The 17,150-nt window shown below is 43.3% G+C and overlaps 1 protein-coding gene across 2 annotated transcripts in view; it reads left to right on the top strand.

Moving 5' to 3' along the window:
- CMIP (c-Maf inducing protein) overlaps window positions 1-4,144 on the top strand; it is a 156,872-nt gene extending 152,728 nt beyond the window's left edge. For both annotated transcript variants that reach the window (XM_063438670.1, XM_063438669.1), the window contains exons 19-21: window positions 308-413; window positions 864-934; window positions 3,361-4,144. In XM_063438670.1, the coding sequence (XP_063294740.1) occupies window positions 308-413; window positions 864-934; window positions 3,361-3,414 (231 nt within the window). In that variant the 3' untranslated portion in view covers window positions 3,415-4,144. The remainder of the gene's footprint in view (window positions 1-307; window positions 414-863; window positions 935-3,360) is intronic.
- The last annotated feature ends 13,006 nt before the right edge of the window (window positions 4,145-17,150 follow it).

Raw genomic sequence — 17,150 nt, 5'->3', positions numbered from 1 at the left:
TTATATAAAAAATGATAAAATGTATATTATCAGGATTGGGCTCTCAGCCACATCCTGCTTCATACAAAAGTTGCAGATTTGCTGAACACAAAATGAATTCCAACATGAATATATTTTTTTTATGGATTATCTCTAATGTGTAACAAGGGTCCCTTTAATGTATCTATATTATGTGATGAGCACTATTCTGTGCTACAAAAGGGACACAAAATGTTTTATGTGTTTATGCGCAAAGATCCAGCACATTTATATTCTGTGTCCATGCCGTTAATGCTTGCGTGTGTGTTTTGTTTTTTTCCCACTGCAGTTTGGAGATGCTGGGTTACGGGTTCTGTCCGAGCACCTCACTACACTGCAAGTTCTCAACCTGTGTGAAACCCCTGTCACAGATGCTGGCCTACTCGCACTGAGCTGTAAGGAACATGTCAGACATTTCTGTTCAGTTAAACACACCTTTCTTTTACTTCTCAGTTTAGTTTCTGTTCTAAGATTCCCTCCCACCTTTCTCTTATCACATTATCCTTCCAATACCTAGGCAACATTTGGCACTCCAGCCGTTGTGGACTACATCTCCCCTGATGTTTTGCGAGCATTATAGCTTGAGCACATTATAAATGTCAAAGGTTGCCTAACCCTGGCCTAGACTCTACCCATCTTCGATAGAGAAAAGCTTACACGTTATATTTCTGTCCATTAACACATATATGGCCATATGTTAGACCACCTCCATCTGTTATAGAACCAAAACCCCTAGGCTGACAATGCATTATGGAAGTTGTGGTTATCCAACAGCTGAGAGTCTACCATTTGGCCACCTCTGTACTAATAAAAATACCTAAAATCCATGTCACTTTTCCCTGCAGCTATGAAGAGCCTCTGCAGCTTAAACATGAACAGCACCAAACTGTCAGCTGACACCTATGAGGATCTCAAGGTATGAGAAACCGCTCATGTCATGGATTTCACATGAGAATCGATCCCTGCATTTATTAAAACTAGGTTTTGGTTACTCAGTGGTTCTAAGAATTCTTAGAATAGATCAACCAAGGGTCTCAGATGGTCAAAAGCTGATTGACGGCGTGAGTTGTCTTAAAGGGGACACTGTTAATTTAGAGTTTTTCATGAAGATAGAATCCGTTTAAATGGTGCCATAAGATAAGCCCATGACTACTTCATATTTTCTAGGAGCAGATTTTTGGCAAAATGTAACTCAAGACAGAGCTTCAATCAGCTTCCGCCTGCTGCATGTTGCCATGTATCCATTAACCATCACTAAGATCTCCATATGCATCAGTTGTGCATTTACCAGAAGATTTATTGTGGGGTCTATAGTCTTCACGAGGGTCAAAAGATTCAGCTTCCAATACTTATTCCCAGGAAGCATACTACAATCCTATTGGGTTTAAACCAGGAACAGGTGTCAGAAACCTGCAGGGAGCTAATGACAAGTGACCAGAAGTCTTCTTCCTCTCCTTGGGTCCATTGCATAGCTTCTCATAGATCCGGTTGATAGTGACTTATGGGATGTCTTTATCCAACCCATGCATTCAAAGCTCCCATAAAGAAAATGCCAAACAAGGGATTACACAGTAAAGACACATCCCATGCTTCCTTGCATTGGATCACTAACAAATGGATTCACAGAGTAGCCAAGCCTACTGTAGGTTAGTGAAGGTCTTTGACCTCTCCCTAAGGAGCCTGATGTCAGCAATGATCAGATGTTTAGACTTGTCCTGTGAGTGCAATTTTAGAAGCTTACTATTATTTGATTTGTCATAGTCTTCACCCACATGCATTTGTCTAACAGCTGATGATGCTTTTTTGACAATTGCAATGCTAATAGCTCATCCCAAACTCCATAATAGAAAGTTGGAAATGTGATCCCTTAATAAGAAAAATGTTACTGTACTCAACGCAGGCTGGGAGTGACCTTAATCTCACTAGATTCTAATTATACAAGCACACCCACTGTCCTCTCCTGGTAATAAAACACACCCACATACATTTTATTTTTAACAACAAGCTGCATTCCATACCTGACATTTTATGGGTGTTCTAATTCTCGGTTTATCATCCATTATTCGTAGCTATAAAAATTATAATTAAAAATACAATCACCGCACCCTGACACACTATAACGCAGTGTTGCAGTCTGCCTCTAAATACGGTGTTTTTAATAGGGCAGGATATATTTGCATGTGTATTTTAAGCTTATGTATAGAATTAAGAAAGTTTACAAAGCTGTGTTGCTGGGTAGGGCAGGGATGTATGTGAAGTTTACGGTCAAAGGGTTTCTCCTGTTTTTATCTTCCTAATATTTTTTTCAGCCACTGGCTGCTGTCACTTGTATTGTGAAATGACTCACAATTGGCATATTTATATATAGTTCTCGGAGAATTTGACTAACTCATTCATGGTTATTAACACAAATTAAAAAAAAATAAGTTTTACAGTAATATATTCAAATTAAAAAAAATAAATCTTCCTAAATTCACCATCCTCCAAACTTTCAATAGTTCCCTCAAAATTACTTTAAATGCATCCATCTGGCTCCATTTCATGGCTATATTAGATGCAGTTTAGGACATTGCAATTCCCTCATGAGTGACGTAATTAGACGTCCAAAATGATTAACCAATAACAAAAGTGCACACATACTTAAAAATAAAAAATACGAAACCGGCTTTCCTAGGAAGTCCTTGTCACTAGAGGGGCCCAGTTACCTCACACTTGCCAATTACCATTTTATTTAATTTTTAATTTGTAACCAGTTGAGATTGGCAACAGATATATCCATGTCTAAATTCCCAACCTCATAAACAATTAGGACTCTTATCATTGTTGATTTCTTAGCAGACCTCAGATTAGCACTGAGTCTCTAAACTGAATTTATATTCGTGCATATTCGAACTGTAATTCAGGGTCAAATTCTGTGATTTTCTATGACTTTTGATAGTTTTACTGTATTAAATAATAAACAGTGTGCATGCAAGATATATTAGTGACATTTTAGACACAAGTGGCTAGATGTGAAATTTGTTTGTAGGTGTAAGACTTTTCCAGGTAGTTGCCATCAAACAATGGGTGGTATGAATGCGGGACAGGGTGTAGGTGTGCCACAAGAGCGGTACCAATGATGTGTGCATGTTAATCTGGTATGCAGGCCCACAAGCCAGCCCCACTCAGAGCTTCTTACGTGCAGTACTCTTTGGGGTCTTATCTCTGGTGGGTTTGGAAGTGGGACACTAGAGAAGAAACTTAGGAGAATGGGACAAGAGCCTCAAATTGGGACTGTTGTGATATAAAGAATCCTGCAGAGATTTCAGGAGTATAATTATTTGTTTTTCTTCTCTTGAACAGGCAAAGCTGCCAAACCTTAAAGAGGTGGATGTTCGTTACACAGAAGCCTGGTGACTCTTCGCTATCATTGAAGATCACTTTTTGATGCCACTTTGGCCGTTCAGAAAACTGTAGAGGAAGAAACTATTTGGACTATGATCTGTGTTTTTTGATTTAGGTCATTTTTTTATGTAGGGAGGTTAAACTCATCCTGCCTGATAAACCGCTTCAAAATTAATCTAATTTAATTATCGGAAAAGAAAAAAAGACTTTGTAGCTGCAAGAAGCTTATAAAGAGGAAGAAAAGAAAAAAAAAAACTTTGTGGATTTTTATTTTTTTTTATTTTGCCTAAGTGTTCATGCTGTGTGGGGACAAAACAATTTTAGAATGCATATGTTTATGTATTTTTATTTTTTTTAATTCAGTTTGATCGATGGACTTATATTAAGAAGCTCCTGCTTTTTACTTTTTTTCGCTGCAAACAAGAAAGAAATCGCAAGCCCATATTCGTTAACAAGAAAGATTGTCCTGTTTCTTGCACCTTCTTCTGCAAATGTTCTGCAAAGTCATATTGTTGTACATAAAATTTACATAATTCACCTATTTAAAAAAAATGGTTCACATTCAGCAGGTCTGGGACCTGCTTTTTATTTATAAATTGTTAATTTTTTTTTCCTTTTTTTTGCAGATAGAACTGTACAAAGTAGTTTGTCGCTGTCTTGTTGATTGTATTATTGTATGTGTATTGTTTTGCTTTGGTTTCAGAACAGAAAGCTCTTGAATAAATACCATGGTTAAAAAGTATGTTGTATGCTTTCTATGTAGTCCCAAAGCTTTAGGTCACATAAACGGATCACTGTAGAGCAAGGGCTAGCACCTCTTGAGAGCATTGGTATTACCCCTGTTGCAAGGCTGGTGCTTAGGCAGCTGTCTTAGAGCACCATAGGAGAGGAGCACAGAATCGAGCATCTTTAAACACTTGTTTACTGTTTTGTTGCTACTTTTTACTGGCCAACTACTACTCGCTAAAAATGTGTTACTACTCTTAGCAAATTGTGGCTGCTTACCGAAAGACTTAAAGGAACACTATAGTCACCTAAATTACTTTAGATAAATAAAGCAGTTTTAGTGTATAGATCATTCCCCTGCAATTTCACTGCTCAATTCACTGTCATTTAGGAGTTAAATCACTTTGTTTCTGTTTATGCAGCCCTAGCCACACCTCCCCTGGCTATGATTGACAGAGCCTGCATGAAAAAAAAACTGGTTTCACTTTCAAACAGATGTAATTTACCTTAAATAATTGTATCTCAATCTCTAAATTGAACGTTAATCACATACAGGAGGCTCTTGCAGGGTCTAGCAAGATATTAACATAGCAGGGGATAAGAAAATCTTAATTAAACAGAACTTGCAATAAAGAAAGCCTAAATAGGGCTCTCTTTACAGGAAGTGTTTATGGAAGGCTGTGCAAGTCATATGCAGGGAGGCGTGACTAGGGTTCATAAACAAAGGGATTTAACTCCTAAATGGCAGAGGATTGAGCAGTGAGGCTGCATGGGCATTTTCTATACACCAAAAACTGCTTCATTAAGCTAAAGTTGTTCAGGTGACTATAGTGTCCCTTTAACAGCTTACGGCTCCTAAACTTTTAACCCCTTCCCGACCGCGGACGTATCAGGTATGTCCTACAAAAAACGGTCCTTAAGGACCTCAGATGTACCCGATACGTCCGTGGCTATTTTGATCGCTTCCAGCCGCTCTGAAAGTATTGCAGCGATGCTTCGATGTCGAGGCATCGTGCAATACTGCTAATTTCTTCCGGGCATCTGGAGACTACCGGGTGATCGCCCCCCCTGGAGAGATCACTTCCGTGTTGCTCCACGTGGCGCACGGCAGTTAAGCAGAGCATCAGAAGCCATCGGGCAGGCTTCCGATGCTCTGCATGTGCTGAGTGCCTCGAGGAGTCGAGGCAGTCAGCTAAGATATTATATAAAAAATAAAAATAAACTCCTATGAACCCCCCTCCCCTCCCCCCCCAGCCATGTGGCTCACACGATGGTGCTGCCTTTCTAAGGCAGTGCATCATGGGGCTTCTGGGGGTGTCCCTAGCCTGTCTCATCATAGGGGCAAAACAAGCAAGTAAATTAGGTGGACAGCGCTAAGAATTATTATAATAAAATCATACATACATAGGTAGAAGCAGATTTCGCAATTGTGTGTCTTACTCTTAAAAAAAGGGAAATAAAAGTACAATGATAGTGCAGTATGTTATGAATAATATGGTTATAAAGATATATTCCAAAGGGGCACTCACGTTTTCCAGAGCTTATAAAGCTCTATTTTAGGAGCCTGGACGGAACAATCCCCGTCTAAGGATTTCTTTTTGCTGGTATCAGATTCCCAAGGTAGTGCGATTCATCATATGAAAAAAATAAGGGTGTATACCAATGTATACCACTTAAGTGGAGATTAAGGATTGCCTACAAAGGACTGGTTTTATTTATACTTCTTTTTACTATATAGTTCACTTTTAAATAGTTTTATTTATTCTGTTTATTAATAAAGATTCTGTTTTAATACCCAGTCATTCTTGAGCTCCTTATACTCTCACCATCACTCTGCTGTTCCTGATCTACATATATCCCTAGGTGGGGATTGTTCCACCTAAAGCTCCATACACTAGAGCAGGTCATTGCTCTAGCAAATGTAAGTAGGCCAAATATTATTTACTTATCCTACTTTTACATACGTACTGTACCATTGGTATACACCCTTATTTTTTTCATATGATGAATCGCACTACCTTGGGAATCTGATACCAGCAAAAAGAAATCCTTAGACGGGGATTGTTCCGTCCAGGCTCCTAAAATAGAGCTTTATAAGCTCTGGAAAACGTGAGTGCCCCTTTGGAATATATCTTTATAACCATATTATTCATAACATACTGCACTATCATTGTACTTTTATTTCCCTTTTTTTAAGAGTAAGACACACAATTGCGAAATCTGCTGCTACCTATGTATGTATGATTTTATTATAATAATTCTTAGCGCTGTCCACCTAATTTACTTGCTTGTTTTGTTCTATTGTTCACAAGGTAAAAGGAACTCCTTGTTGGTGAATAGCTGCTTTATTGGATAGAGAGCACTTATCACTTTTTTCACTGTCTGTCATCATAGGGGCAGGCTAGGGACATCCAATCAGCTTGCCCCAATAACTATTTTATTCCAACTATGATCCCCATTTGTCTGATCAGGTCAATATTAGTAAATATTGACTCTCATCAGTGTGGATCTACCCCCCTCTCTTCACTTTAGTGAGAGAGATCTGTGTTTTAGGTAGAAAGATTTTTAGAGAGTTTTAGGTAGGGATTTGTAAAATCTTGAGACCCAAAGGCTCTTTTCAGAGCCATTAACCCCTGTCTTGCCAGTGATCACTATAATCACTGGCTCTTGCACAGCAGCACTTATTTTGCTGTCTGCATTTTTTTAGGGGTTCATTTTTTTTAGTGTTTTTTTTTGTGACATATCACTAAGTAAAGTGATTGTCACAGGGGTCGAATAGCGTATGCCATCCTTGCGCTAGAGTCTGACGCGTCTATGTCAGACTCCGACCCTGATTTTGATCCTGCCAGGTGCTCAAATACATCACTAGATACAGTGTCTGCTGCTAGTTATGATGTATCTGTGCCTGCTAGTCTACCCTGCCAGAAGGAGACGTGCAGCATCAGCTGGAAGTACATGTATTCTTAAATTGCTATGTGTGTCAAAAAAATCGCCAATTATTTTTTATAATACATAGATTGGTGGTAAAATGGTTGCATAAAAAGATTCAAAATACCCCAAGTTTAACACCTTAGGTGGTGGTCTTTTAAAAAATGTATACATGTGAAGGGTTTTTCAGGGATTCCTGACAGATATCAGTGTTACAATGTAACTTGCGTTAATTTTGAAAACATTTTTTTGGAAATAGCAAGATGCTACTTGTACTAATAGCCCTATAACTTTTCAAAAAAAGCTAAGAACATGTTAACATTGGGTATTTCTAAACTCAGGACAACATTTAGAAACTATTTAGCATGGGTGTTTTTTGGCAGTTGTAGATGTGTAACAGATTCTGGGGATCAAAGTTCTAAAAGGTGTGTTTTTTTACTTTTTTCATCATATTTTATAAATCTTTTTATAGTAAATTATATGATATGATGAAAATAATGGTATCTTTAAAAAGACCATTTAATGGTGAGAAAAACTGTGTATAATTTGTGTGGGTACAGTAAATGAATAAGAGGAGAATTACAGCTAAACACAAACACCGCAGAAATGTAAAAAAGAAAAACGGCCTGGTCACTAAGGGGTTAAGGTGGCTTCAACATATGCCCACCCCTACATTTCTACAAACATTTGCCATTTTGTTTTGTGATGAAAATAGATCATTACAAAATCAGATTGTGAGCCGTATTTTGGACCTTAAAAATACAGATGTCTCTGAAACACATTTTCCATAATTAGGCTGGATAAGCATCATGGAAATCTTTGAAAATATCTGAATTCCCAAGGATAATCATGATGGCTGTTGAACCAATGGTTAAGGCCTGAGGCATGTGGCTGTGTTTTTTGTTTTTTTTTATTATATTCCAGGATTTTATATCTGTTTGTTAAAGGATTCATATTGATCTAAACAACTACTACAATAAAAGCTAGGGGTTATTGAAAGGCAAACAAAGGATCCCAGATATGGGTCAAATGCATGGGATGAATGCCAACTTCACATTTGCTTCCCACCCCCCTCCACCCCCTTAGATGAGAAAAAAATGTGGCTTTACCTTGTACTTTTTTAATAAATTATTTTAACAAATCTACTGTAATATAAGCAATACAAATACCACCTTTTCAGTGGCTTAACTATACAGGTTGCACTTATGATGAGACCATTGAGTTCCCAAGCTTTGCAACGATGACCCCTCTTGAAGCTGGTGGCCTAATGGACACTCAGGCCTCCAAAAAGTCCGGACTTTGGGGTTATGTTAGTCATCCTGATTTTGTTCCCAGGTGTCCCACATCTGGGAACAACAGTGAACAGAACTCAGGCAGCACAGCACGAGTGCATTACTAGACATATTCGCTTGTGCATGAACTCCAGGAGCCTGCAGAGAGCGCTTCAGCAGCATTTTAAATTGGATGCCACCCATAACATTTCCCCCCCAAAAAATATAGGCCTAACTGGGTACACAGTATGTCTAATGCCATCTCTCAATGCACATGGTCACTCTCTGCACTAACATTTAAATGGATCTGTCTTTTTAGGTGGACATGTGTGGTTTCAACATTGGTGGAGGTGGAATATAGAAAGATACAAGGTCAGGGGACTAAGAGAAATCCTACAGTAAAGAGGCAGTGGGATATTTCTTCCACTCGCTGTTTTATATGTGTTTTTTTTCCCCTCTGTGCAAAAATCCCCAATCCAGTAGTGGTAGCAAGGGGACCATGGATGTGAATTTCACAGCAGCCATCTCTTGAAATTCTCTCTCAAGCCCACACTTGCTACCAGTTGCCAGAAGGAACCATAAAGCCAAGTGACATCAACACACATTGTGTGGTATGCAACTGTTGTGTAATTAAAAGCTTGCCGTTTTGTTGTGTCAAAGGCAAATAAGTGTTAACAAACCTTCAGATTCAATGCAAATTTAAAATGTCCAATAAATCATTTTCGTGGTGTGTATGAATGCACATAAAAGAGCAGGGAGTCACTGGATATAGGATGCCTGCACAGAACATTCTGGGAAAAATGAAGATGCTGATCACCCCACGATGGAATTTATTTTTCTGGTAAGTGTTTCAATAACATTCGCCTGGGTGAGTGAAAGGGGAACTGTCACTAAATAAATATCACAGTTCCTCTTTAATGAGTTATTAGTAAATTTTCTATTATTACAAAGGCTTGGGGACATTGCTGTGCGTTCTGCAGAGTAAATTTAACATATCAGGCTTTTAATAGATGGCGTAACATTACAGAACAAAGTAGCTTGACATTTTACTTCACTCAACGTCCCTCATTTATAGTTTAATCACTGTTAATTTATTTAACTTTTTAAGTAATTAGTGCACACTCTACATTTTTGTTGCTTTTCATAAATCTCAACACAACATTTAAAAATCATAATCCACACTTAAAAATATAACCAACTTGTCCATCAACAAAGGCAATGAGGCTGAATGGAGTTTAAGGGCAGGCCTACAGACTAGAATCTCAGAGGCTTCTAATTGGTGAACCTCTTCCTGGTCAGGATGGATGTGGTCTAGCAATGCAGCTTGCTTGACACACTTTAAAATCTCAAAATTCCCCTTTTAAAATTTTTGTGCATTAGCTATGCTCTTAGAACAACCCAAACTTGTTCCATGGATTCATTGGCAAGTTACTGAAATATTCCTTTGAGATTCTAGTCCATATTGACATAGTTCCCAACCAGCACGCTTTTAGGATCACGTTCTGCCATCCCAGTTAAAGTCCCTTGGTGTCCCGCATCCAGGGAAACCAGGAAACTATCCACGGGGCAGCACAGCACGAGCGCATCAGACATGCTTGCCCTGTGCAGCAGATGAGCCTCAAGAGCGGGCCCACCTATGATATCATGCCCATTAAAGGCCTGCTCAAACATTCGTGATTTCACAACTCCCAATGTTAGGAGGTATGTTGACATGATGACCTCATACATGTGTTGCAGATTTGTCTTCCAGTCCAATACATTCCAAAGTAGTAGAATGTAAGACCACAGAGGCAAATAGGGTATACTGAATATATTGTCACAGTCTTCATGACATTTGCATGGTAAAATCTGCACGTCGCAGTACAAACTGTATATAAAAAAAATCCTGGTCTAACAAATCACCGTCTTCTACTGTTCAGTTTTGGAGTGCCACTGTACTCTCAGTTTCATGTTCTAAGCTGACAGGGGTGGTGGAACCCGGTGTGGTCTAATGATGCTGAAGCTCATCCACTCATAGGTTTAAAATAAAAAAAAAATAAAAAAACATGAAAGTGTTTTTCTTTCAGAGAGATTCTGCACAGCACTGAATGTGTAAATATATCAGTAAGTTTCAACTCTCTCTGGCTATTTTTGATTTTCACACCATCTTACATAAACTCTATTGAATGATGTGTGCAATCCTGCTATTTGTTTAGGGTTACCAGATCTACCACATTTTCTGAAACAAATAGGACTACATGCTAATGGGCAGCAAAGGTAAAGCATTTTAGTGTATCTCATTTATATGGGGCAGGAGAGACATAGAATCAAGAAGAGATTTCGAAGTATCATCATCCTTCAATATTGTTTTTCTCATCTCCTGCAGCATATGAACCTATACATAGGTTTATTCATTAATGTTATAATTGTAGGGAATGCAAAGAGAACCTCTAGTTTTAGACTGTAATAGTCAAACTATGAGCATAGCTGACTAGGAGAATTTTTCCAGTTCTGCTATTTTGGCCTTAAATTTGAAATTTATATTGAATTTTCCGACAACTTCTGTCTTTAGACTTTTTCAGCTATATAGGAATTACAAGTACCTTGACACTTGGGTTGGCTGGTTGAACCTTACAGTACCCTCTCACAGACACCACCTCTGTCCAATGAAGTGTTAATCTTACTCTGATATTTGCCAAGCTCATTAAAGGAATACTAAAGTCACCTAAATTACTTTAGCTAAATAAAGCAGTTTTAGTGTATAGATCATTCCCCTGCAATTTCACTGCCATTTAGGAGTTAAATAACTTTGTTTCTGTTTATGCAGCCCTAGCCACACCTCCCCTGGCTATGATTGACAGAGCCTGCATGAAATAAAAACTGGTTTCACTTTCAAACAGATGTAATTTACCTTAAATAATTGTATCTCAATCTTTAAATTGTGTTTTAACACTATAGGGTCAGGAATACACATTTGTATTCCTGAGCCTATAGTGTTCCTTTAAGTGCAAGCACTTATTGGATATCACTTGATAGCAAACAAGCTTATATACTTGTTAACTGTAACAAACCTCAGGTACTTGTATTGTACGTTAGTTTGCAATCTCCCGAAATTCCGCAAGGTCGTGTAAATTATAGCTCTCCATAGTTTGCATACCCAAACATCAGTCAAGACTTGATGAAGGGTACAAAAGGAATGTTTTATTATGGCCAGATGGCACACTTTTATACACAGACCCCTAGTAGGGGGTCTCCAGGCAAAACATAGGGACAACACGCCCAGGCGTCTTTGTGTATGGGAGAAAAAATTAGTTTGCATTGCGTAAACTAATTATCTCACAGGCACTAGAGGTACAATGAATAAAATATGAAAAAACACCACAAAACATACATAATATTAAATCGGAATCTCCACAAGTCTTATATCCCCAGATAGCTCGGCTGTATTATGGGGATCTGAGCGCAATTTGGACTCCTTGGGTGCTCAGATCCCGATAATACAGCCGAATTGCCACCAGGGTAAAGTTTTGGCCGAGCACACACTTGGCGTCTGCCCAAATTAGCTCCATAAGATAAGTGGTAGCGGTCAGTCAGCTTTCGGGAGTTCCTACAAGAAAATAAACAAATGGTTCCCCTGGCTTGTAGGTAGCGATTGTTCATGCAAACCTTTTCACCGAACAGTTCTCTCCTGGCTTCTCGAAAACAGAAGCAGGTGGCGGCACAAAGTTACTGAGGTTCGCGAGTTACAGTATCCGTGTTTGAGTTCCAGACACTCGACGGCCAAGTACTGCTGCCTGCATTCGGGAGACAAGATGGCTGCTATTTTCCAGAGCACGTGTTCTTCGGTTATACGAATGGCAGCCACTCAGAGATAGCACTTAAGTTTGTGGTTGTTTTCAAGATAACGAGCCAGGGTGGTGGTCTCGTTCGGTAGCTATATATATACACTGAACCAAAGGAAAAAACAACTTGGGCTTGGGGAAAATAAAAAGGGTTCCAGGGCAGTTTGTCACATTAACGTTTGCAAGTATGCTGTTGGGAACATGGGTTGAGCAGGTCAGAATGGATTTGTCACTGGTGATGTGCACGGCCACAACAGTGTGAGTATTATTGCCAGGATAAAAGGCTTCCTCACAAGGCAAACATGCGTGGCTACCATATGTAGCAAATCTAGGGCCAGTAGGAGGCCTTTCAATTTGCCACAAGAAACCAGCTTTGTAACTAATTTGGAAAAGCTTTGATAAGTATAGAGCTATTATGTACTAATAGTTTAACATACCATTGGGAACCCATCCAGCTATGGGGACTTCCGTGGGCCACCACAACTTCGGGGTCCGCGATTGCCAGGTGACCGGCAGGAGGGGAGCGCTGTCCTGTGATGCTCTCCTCCTGCCTATCTTTGTGTGTAGTGTGGCTGAGCACCGCAGTCTGACAGGAACTGTTCAGTGAGAGAGGACTTCCTGTCAGACTGGGTACCGCTTGTCAATGCTACACAAAGCGAAAAGGTACAGGAGGGAAGAGGGGAGAGAAAATAGAGACAAATTGAGGGGCTGGGGGGGATGGAATGAAACAAATGGGTGGGCTTCAGGGGTGGGGAGAGGGAATGAGACAAATTGAGAGGCTGGGGAGGGGGGGATGAGACAAGAAGATGGGCTGGGAAAGGGGGAATGAAACAAATGTAGGGGCAGGGGGAGAGAGACGGAATGAGACAAATGGAGGAGCTGGGAGGGGGGGGAATGAGAAAAAGGGAGGTGCTGCTGAGGGGGAATGAGAAATAGATTGTCTGGGGAAGGAGGAAGAGGAAATGAAACAAATGGAGGGATTGGGGAGGCGGAAAGGGAATGAGACCAATGGAGGGACATGGGGGTGGGGGGGTGGGGTGAATGAGACAAATGGAAGGGCTGGGGAGGGGATAATGAGTCAAATAGATGGGCTGGGAAAAGGGGAAGAGGAAACAGGACAGAAGGAGGGGTTAGGTAGATCGGGAATGAGCCAAATGGATAAGCTGGAGAGGGGGAGAGGGAATATGACAAATGGAGAGGCTGGTGGGGAAGATGAGACAAACAAAGGGGCTGGGGAGGGGGAAATGAGACAAATGAGACAAATAGATGGGCTGGGAAAGTGGGAAGAGGGAATTAAACAAATTAAGGGGCTGGGGGGAGTGAAAAAGACAAATGCATGAGCTGGGGAGGAGGAAAGGGAATGAGACAAATGGAGGGGCTGAGGGTGAGAGCGCGAATTAACCAAATGGAGGGGCTGGGGGGGGGGGGGGAGAAAATAAGCCAAATAAAAGGGCTGGGGGTAAATGGGAATGAGACACATGAACAGACTGGGGGAAGAGGGGGAATGAGACAAATGGAGAGGCTGGGGGGAGGGAATGAGACAAATGGAGAGGCTTCGGGAAGAATTAAATAAATGGAGGGGCTGGGGGGATTGAGACCAATGGAGGGGCTGGAGGGGTGAGACAAATGAAGGGACTGGCTGGGATGAGACAAATTAAGGGACTGGGGGGGATGAGACAAATGAAGGGGCTGGGGGAGATGAGACAAATGAAGGGGCTGGGGGAGATGAGACAAATGAAGGGGCTGGGGTGGGGGGAACAAGACAAATGAAGGGGCTGGGGTGGGGGGAATGATACAAATGAAGGGGCTGGGGAGGGGGGGAATAAGACATATATATGGTCTAGGGAAGGGGAAATGAGACAAATGGAGGGATTGGGAGTGGGGAAAGGGAATGAGACCAATGGAGGAGCTGGGGAGGGAGGAAATTAGACCAGTGGAGGGGCATGTGGGGGGATGAGACAAATGAAGGGGCTGGGGAGGATGGAATAAGACAAACAGATGGTCTAGGAACGGGGAAATGAGACAAATGGAGGGATTGGGGAGTGGGGAAAGGGAATGAGACCAATGGAGGGGCTGGGGAAAGAGGAAAGGGAATGAGACCAGTGGAGGGGCTGAGACAAATGAAGGGGCTGGTGAGAGGAGGATGAGACAAATAGATGGTCTGGGGAAGGGGGGAGAGGAAATGAGACAAATAGAGGGATTGGTGAGTGAAGAAAGGGAGTGAGACCAATGGAGAGACATGGGGAGTGGGAATGAGACAAATAGATGGGATGGGGAAAAGGAAAGAGAAAATAAGACAAATGGAGGGGTTGGGAGGGGGAGAGGGCATGAGACCAATGGAGGGGCTTGGGGGGGAGATGAGACAAATAGAGGTGCATGGGAGGGATAGGAAATAAGACAAATGGATGGTCTGGAGAGGGGGGAATGAGACAAATGGAGAGGCTTGGGGGAATGAGACAAATGAATGAGCAAGATGGAAGGGTTGGGGGTGAGAGGGAATGAGACAAATGAAGGGGCTGGGAATGGGGGAATGAGACAAATGAAGGGGCTGGAGAGGGGGGGGATAAGAGAAATAGAAGGTCTGGGGAAGGGGGAAGAAGAAATGAGACAAATGGAGGGATTGGGGAGGGAGGAAAGGGAATGAGACCAATGGAGGGTCATGTTGGGGAAATGAGCAAAATGGAAGGGCTGGCGGTGAGAGGGAATGAGACAAATGAAGAGGCTGGGGAGGGGGAAAGGGAGTGAGACAAATGGAGGGGCGAGACAAAAGAAGGAGCTGGGGAGGGGGGAATGAGACAAATGGAGGGGTTGGGGAGGGGGAAAGGGAGTGAGACAAATAGAGCAGCTGGGAAGGGGGGAATTAGTCAAACAGAAGGGCTGGGGAAGGGGGAAGAGGAAATAGGACAGAAGGAGCGGTTAGGTAGAGTGAATGAGCCAAATGGATAAGCTGGAGAGGGGGGAGAGGGAATAAGACAAATGGAGGGGCTGGTGTGGAAGATGAGACAAACAAAGGGGCCGGGGCGGGGGGAATGAGACAAATAGATGGGCTGGGGAAGAGGGAATGAAACAAATTGAGGGGCTGGGGAGAGGGGAGAGTGAAAAAGACAAATGCATGGGCTGGGGAGTGGGGAAAGGGAATAAGACAAAAGGAGGGGCTGAGGAGGGAGGAAAGGGAATGAGACCAGTGGAGGGGCATGTGGTGGGGGATGAGACAAATGAAGGGGCTGGGGAGAGGAGGATGGGACAAATAGATGGTCTGGGGAAGGGGGAGTGGGAATGAGACAAATAGAGGGATAAATGGAGAGGTTGGGGGGGTAACACCAGTGGAGGGACTAGATGAGACAAATGGAGGGGCTGGGGAGCAGAGGCGGCTCTAGACTTTATGAGGCCTTAGGCGAAACGCAAACATGAGGCCCCACTAACAAAAAAGTGTCACATATACACATTGATGCACTGTCTACCTGTGTATGTGCCTGAGAGTGTGTCTGACAGAGAGTATCCTTGTGAGTGTGTGTGAATGTATGTCTCTGTGAGCATGTTTGCGTTTTTGTCTGAGACCCTGTGTATGGGGTAGCTGCTTGAAGTGTGTTGTGTGTATGGGGGGGGGGGTGATGGTGAGAGGCGGGTGATGGTGAAAGGGGGGTGATGTGAGAGGCGGGTGATGGTGAAAGGGGGGTGATGGTGTGGGGTGATGGTGAGAGGGAGCGGGGGGGTGATGGTGAGAGGGAGCGGGGGGTGTGATGGTGAGAGGGAGCGGGGGGTGTGATGGTGAGAGGGAGTGGGGAGTGTGATGGTGAGAGGGAGCGGGGAGTGTGATGTGAGAGGGAGGTGTGATGGTGAGAGGGAGCGGGGGTGATGGTGAGAGGGAGCGGGGGGTGATGGTGAGAGGGAGCGGGGGGTGATGGCAAGAGGGAGCGGGGGGTTGATGGTGAGAGGGAGCGGGGGGTTGATGGTGAGAGGGAGCGGGGGGTTGATGGTGAGAGGGAGCGGGGGGTTGATGGTGAGAGGGAGCGGGGGTTGATGGTGAGAGGGAGCGAGGGGTTGAAGGTGAGAGGGAGCGGGGGTGATGGTAATGTGACAGGGAGCGGGGGGTGATGGTAATGTGAGAGTGAGGGGGGGTAATGTGAGAGTGAGGGGGTAATGTGAGAGTGAGGGGGGGTAATGTGAGAGTGAGGGGGGTAATGTGAGAGTGAGAGGGGGGTAATGTGAGAGTGAGGGTAATGTGAGAGTGGGGGGGTAATGTGAGAGTGAGGGGGCATAATGTGAGAGTGAGGGGGCATAATGTGTGAGTGGGTGGGTAATGTGAGAGTGGGGGGGTAATGTGAGAGTGGGGGGGTAATGTGAGAGTGGGGGGTAATGTGAGAGTGGGGGGGGCTAATGTGAGAGTGGGGGGGCTAATGTGAGAGTGGGGGGGCTAATGAGAGAGTAAGGGGGCTAATGAGAGAGTGAGGGGGTAATGTGAGAGTGAGGGGGTAATGTGAGAGTGAGGGGGGTAATGTGAGAGTGAAGGGGTAATGTGAGAGTGAGGGGGTAATGTGAGAGTGAGGGGGTAATGTGAGAGTGAGAGGGGGTAATGTGAGAGTGAGAGGGGGTAATGTGAGTGAGAGGGGGTGATGTGAGAAGGAGGGGGTGATGGTGAGTGGGGTGAGGCTGAGGGTGGTGACGGAGGGTTATGCTGGTGGTGAGGGGGGTGATGCTGAGGGTGGTGGGGGAGTGATGCTGAGAGTGGTGGGGGGTGGTGGTGATGATGAGGGTGGTGGGGGGTGGTGATGATGAGGGTGGTGGGGGGTGGTGATGATGAGGGTGGTGGGGGTTGGTGATGATGAGGGTGGTGGGGGGGTGGTGAGGCTGAGGGTGGGGGGGTGAAGCTGAGGGTGGTGGGGGTGAGGCTGAGGGTAGTGAGGGGTAAAGCTGAGGGTGGTGGGGGTAAAGCTGAGGGTGGTGGGGGGTGATGGTGGTAGGGGGTGAGGCTGAGGGTGGTGGGGGTGATGGTTGTGGGGGG

The sequence above is a fragment of the Pelobates fuscus genome, chromosome 12, assembly GCF_036172605.1.
Source record: "Pelobates fuscus isolate aPelFus1 chromosome 12, aPelFus1.pri, whole genome shotgun sequence".
Lineage (NCBI taxonomy): Eukaryota > Metazoa > Chordata > Amphibia > Anura > Pelobatidae > Pelobates > Pelobates fuscus.
This window is presented reverse-complemented; position numbering and strand designations above follow the sequence as displayed.